The sequence below is a fragment of the Anguilla anguilla genome, chromosome 8, assembly GCF_013347855.1.
Source record: "Anguilla anguilla isolate fAngAng1 chromosome 8, fAngAng1.pri, whole genome shotgun sequence".
Classification (NCBI taxonomy): Eukaryota; Metazoa; Chordata; class Actinopteri; order Anguilliformes; family Anguillidae; genus Anguilla; species Anguilla anguilla.
Window position 1 is genome coordinate 42511852 of NC_049208.1, and position 5586 is coordinate 42517437.

A 5586-nucleotide genomic window follows, 5' to 3' on the forward strand; every position below is an offset into this window, starting at 1 on the left:
CAAAATGTTACTTTCCGTAAAAAGTACAAAAAAGAGTTCCAAATATTAACTGCAACCATAATTCAGATAAATTAGTCAACAACTAAACAGAAAAAAAAAAATGAATTCAAATTCAATTAAAATGATACTATTATATAAATGCTTTGTTATACATAAAAATAACTGAATTCCACACGAATAAATATTTAATGTTTTTTAATGATGTGAAAATTAAAAGTTATATGTATGCATGTGAAAGGATTCAGGATGAGAAGTAATTAGTACTTCATTGGCTCATGCAGCCCACAAACCACCATGACAATTTCTTGTACTTGTAAATTAACCTTATTTTATTATATTATATAATAAATGACAAGAAAGGAAAACAGTAACATTTTATCAAATTCTAGAAACAGTGGGTTGTCAAGAGTGACAAGAGATACACAAAGTTGGAAAAAGACAAGGAACTTTAGAACAGAACAACTTCTTATAGGGAATTTAACATTTTTTTATGTTTTAGAACAACTTTCTAGGAATATTCCTATGTAAGCCCTTTAAGGCCTTTATAGTCCACTGTACAATTATAATGAAGTTTAAAAACACTGTTATAATGGCATCATGAGGGCAATCAATGCCATGTTTGGTGTGTTAGACACTGCAAGCAGAGGGCTTTTTGATAATCTGTGTAAAACAAGGATGAAGAAATTGTTTTATAAACATCACATTCATTTGACATTCATCGGAGATTGTTAGGTTTCCCGTTGCACATTCAACATAGAAGACTCTGAGCCACATATTCTGAGTGTTAATATGAGTTTAACAGACCTCTGAAACCATGGATAAAAAAGAGCATAAATGATTGGATTAATGGAAGAATTCAAATATAATAGAGGTACTGTAACTGAAACTGCAATATCAACAGATTTTCTCCTAACATAGATTTCAACGAAGGCACATACATAGTAGGGTACTGAACACATAAGGAAGACTGCCACTAGAATTCCAAGGGATTTTGCTGCTTTCCATTCAGAGGCCATAGAACCATGATCATTTTTTCTGACACTCTTTATTTTATTTGCATGCATTTTAGCGATAGCAAAAATGTTCAAGTTTAGAATTATAATCATTGAGCATGGTAAAACAAATGCAATTACGAAGTCAACAATAGCCCATACTGTATTAACTGAACCAACACACTCACCACATTTCATGTTTTCTTTCTTGTCAGTAAAATCTCCATTTAAATAAAGAAGCACCATATTGTAGATGAATGAATTCAACCACAGTATGCCTATCATCCTCAAAGTTACTTTCACTGTCATTTTCATGGAATAGTGAAAAGGGTTGGAGAGAGCAAGATATCGGTCAAACCCAATTAAAGCTACATTATAAACTGATATACAAGTAAAGCAATATGTTGCTATCTTAAAAAGTGTGCAATACACTATACCAAAGCACCTCCCTGGATCTATCCACGTAATAAAATAGAGGGGCATCACAATTCCCCCAACAAGTAAGTCCACCATGGCCAAAGAGAGCACAAGGAAATTAGTTGGTGTCTGAAGCTGCTTGAAGTGACAGATGGAGATGATCACAACCAAGTTTCCACACACGGTCAGTGAGACAACTATCCCTACAGGCATATACAGCAACAAATCCACTGCTGTTGGTGAATTTTCCAAACAAGAAAAGTTTGAATGCACACAAGGTGTCTCTTGATGCTCTTCTGTGAGATTCATGAAGGAAGAGGTTACAGTTTCATTGAACAATGAAACATTCAGTCCTTTTACTTAATGTAGGCTATCTAAAAAAAGAATATCCTTTTGTGAATGTGCATAAACGGTGTTGCATAATGTAGCTTGCTGGTCTTGCAGGGTCCTTTTGGATTATTAAGCGCAGTAGAGTCACATTTATATAAAGGGGTTACCACTGGTTTTTTTTTTTTCTTTTAGTGGTTGTCTATGAATCCCCATCAGATTAAATTTAATTAATTGTACAGGGGGTTGCGTTAGGAGACCAAGATCAAAACTGGGAAATGTCAGTGATGTAATCAAATAATAAAATAAGAGAATGGGTCAAGACAAAGAGCTTTCAACTGAACTTGTTGATTCCATAATTACAATGGTAACAGAGTGGATTGCATCCAGTCACTTGAATTATCTTGGAGTTCATGGAAAATTAAGAAAAACTTAACAAAAATGACATTAGTTTAACAGAAGCTCTTATCCAGAGCAACTTAAAATTGAAGAAAACACAAGTTAATTCAGTTAATTTACACACAATAAAACTAGACCTGGTTTACATCATTCCCAGACTGGCAAAGTATGAATGTACCAGCACTGAAGCACTCAGGCAAATTGACTATGCTAACAAGAAACCTAAAAACACAAGCTGAGCACATACAGATTACATCCAAAATAAGCCCTAAGAAAAGAAACCTATGGCTAGTAAAATTATGAAAAGCTGAACTGCTACAAAGGATTCTTCAGGTAGGGGATGAGAGGAGAACCAAGATGCAATCTGAAGAGGTGGGTCTTCAGTTCATTATTTTGCATCTGAAGGTACACAACAATTCTCCTGTCTTGACCACTATGGAAAGTTAATTCTAACATTGGAGGCCAATTGCAGACAGGCCTTGTGACTGGCAGCAGTGACTATGGCGGGAGCAGGCTGGCAATATAATGGAGCTGTTCTGCTGTTCTGTTAACTGCTCGTCGCCTAGTGTAATTTAGTGGTTGCGGCGTGTTTTCATGGTGTTGTGTACAACAATACACATGTATGAATGTGCGTTGGATCACTTATTCACGAGAATAGGTTGAATGCTTTAACTAGAGCAATCAAAGCTAGTCATAGCACTACCAATCCTGTCATTCTCACTAAGATATATACAGTTTAGGCCAAAAGTTTACATACACCTAGGCTAAAGATATTCAGACTTGGTTTTTCACAACTCTGCACATTTCATGTTCCCATACATTTCAACCCTGTTTACACTTGGTTTTAAAATGCGTCTTGGGCGATCGGATCACAAGTGGACAGCGTTAAATACAAGTGTAAATGAACATCAAGACGCATTGTGATCCCATCACTCAAACCACTTGCCGAGGTGGTCTGGGACGCATTTTCACCACATATCTTTTGTAGTGTAAACACTAATGCGTCCTGATGCGTCCCCGACAAGGACGAAACAGTAAAATACGTCATCAATGCAATTTTTCGTCTTGTCCTGCGCTCTTTTGTGCCAATCTCAACAGTTGGAATAGCCCGTACATGTATATTAGTTCTTGAAACATTTTAGTTTTCTTAGCTAGCCCGTGCGAAACAAATCTGGCGCTTGTCTGGTGACAGACTTTTGACCTTCTAGCGGAAGTGAGGTAGGCAGTAACTAAACCTGAACACAAGTGATCAGCTGGACACACAGCCTCATTCATTGTTTTGCTTGAACAAAGTATTAAGTATATGGGAATATGCCACTTCTTTATAGATTATATGCAGATTGATCATTAATAAGCCAGTTTTGATATGGGCTGGCAGAAAAAAAACATTTAATGCTGAATAATCAGATTATAATAATTATAGATTAAATGTCTGTTGATTTTTATTTAATTCATTTTGATGACAAATCCAATACTGCAGCAATGGCTCTGCATGAGGTATGGAGTACAGATGAGGCCAAAAGTTTACATACACCTAGGCTAAAAATATTCAAACTCAGTTTTTCACAATTCCGCACATTTCATGTTACCTTTGGCAAGTCAGTTAGGGCATCTACTTTGTTCAGATCAGAGGTAATTTTAAAACAATCAATTAGGGACAGATTTATTTCAGCTTTAATTCACTGTATCAGAATTCCAGTGGGTCAAAAGTTTACATACACTTTGTTAGTATTTTGTGGCATTAACTTTTATTTGCTTAACTTAAATCAAACGCTTGGGGTTAACTTCCACAAGTTTCTCACAATAATTTGCTGGAATTTTTGCCCATTCCTCCTGATGATTTTCCTTTTTTCTGACAACAAGATAACACAAAGTAATAAAATAGAGTGAGAGCACCAATTATCAACTGGGTTTGTGCAATATAAAGCAAAATGTAAACATATTTTCAACTCTATATAAAAATAGGCAAATTATCGGGAACATATTATAGCTAGATAGGTAGAAATGTCCTTATTATCCTCTGGGTGCTATTTTTTTCAGTACTTCTGCTTTTTTTGTGCCGGAAAATATGTTGAAAGTCGCCCAGCGCTAGCAATAGTTGAAAGCAGTGCCCACACATAGTGATTGATGTGACTGGTCTTTACTTGAGATCATATTATTGAAGTTTTCTGCCTTGTGTATTTGTGATTAATATGAGTCAGGGTGGTCCCTATCCAGAGTTCTAGCAATCTGTACATATTCACAGTAGTAAACAAAGTCATTGGAAGCAAAATAGTCATTAGGAAAGTAGTTGGAAACTGAAGCGATGTTCATGCAGTGACACTTCATTGTTGTGATGTTCCCAGCATGTTCCAAGTCTAGACAGTTTATCATGTGTATGTTAAAAGACTTGCATTTTATATGAATATATATGAAATAAATTTGCTAGCATTTGAGGTGGTCGATAGCCTCTTTATTATCATTTCTAAGACATGCTTCCAATGCATGAATGTTATATGACAATATATACAAGCAAAGGGTAGCCTGTTAGCTGTGGGAATATTAGCAGATCAGTTTGGAAGGCAATTAGTGATTCACACTGATGAATGTTTTTCAACACATCTTCAATTGATAGCATCAACAGGATAGGTTTGATTAATCTGCTGAGACAGTCCAACAGACAAACAGATGAATGTGCTGTTTTCTCAATCTACTTCTTGCATAAATGGAGTAATCATGAGACTCAGTTAGCACCTCTGTGTGAGTTTTTCATCTTTAATGATGCTCCAACTCTCCGTTGTACCCTGCTTGTGCGCACAATCGTGGTAAATGATGCAATCACAAGTTCCTTTGGGGGGTGGTGGGCATATCATTTGCTGTAGGTAAGGATTGATGATGCCCCACTCGTATACATACAACCTCACAGAGACTGCACAAAGGCTGGACAAACATCAGTTTTTTCTCAGATTTAGGACACATCTGAGTAAGAAATTAGTAATTGTTTGATTATTGTAAAATGGGGGAAAGGTGAAAGGTTAAAAGGCACCTGTTTTGGTTACTCATTTATTCAGTCAGTGATAAATGTACTATTTTTGTGGAGTCATTCCCATTATAAACTAATTTTTTAGTCATTAAAATAACTCAGGATTTATAAATAATTCATACAGGATCTCATTTTTATAATTAGCACAACCTACTCCACTAGGCCTAACCTGAGCCTTGCATGCTGGCTAAGATGTGGCCTTATGGCATCTCTGGATTAGATGTGGCATCTGGGCCATATCTCAATGGTGGACGTGGGCTAGACTGGGGCTGCGAAAAGGTGACTTTCAGAGCAGCTGGATGCAAGCGTAAAATATTTATAATCTGTACTTTTTTCTTTTCTATTAATTTTGACTATTAAACTTGTTAGTTACTGAAAACTGCATTACCTTTTCATTTTACAAGGCAATTACATTGAGGGCACTTTTCA

At 36.0% G+C, this 5586-nt stretch overlaps 1 protein-coding gene across 1 annotated transcript; it reads right to left on the reverse strand.

Moving 5' to 3' along the window:
• Positions 1–302: 302 nt before the first annotated feature.
• Positions 303–1847, reverse strand: LOC118234510 (trace amine-associated receptor 13c-like). Its single transcript, XM_035431091.1, has one exon. The coding sequence runs from the start codon at positions 1716–1718 to the stop codon at positions 729–731; it is 990 nt and encodes a 329-aa protein (XP_035286982.1). The 5' UTR covers positions 1719–1847; the 3' UTR covers positions 303–728.
• Positions 1848–5586: the final 3739 nt, after the last annotated feature.

Coding starts and splice junctions, on each gene's coding strand:
- LOC118234510 (XM_035431091.1), bottom strand. CDS start 1,718: ATGAATCTCACAGAAGAGCATCAAGAGACACCTTGTGTGCATTCAAAC.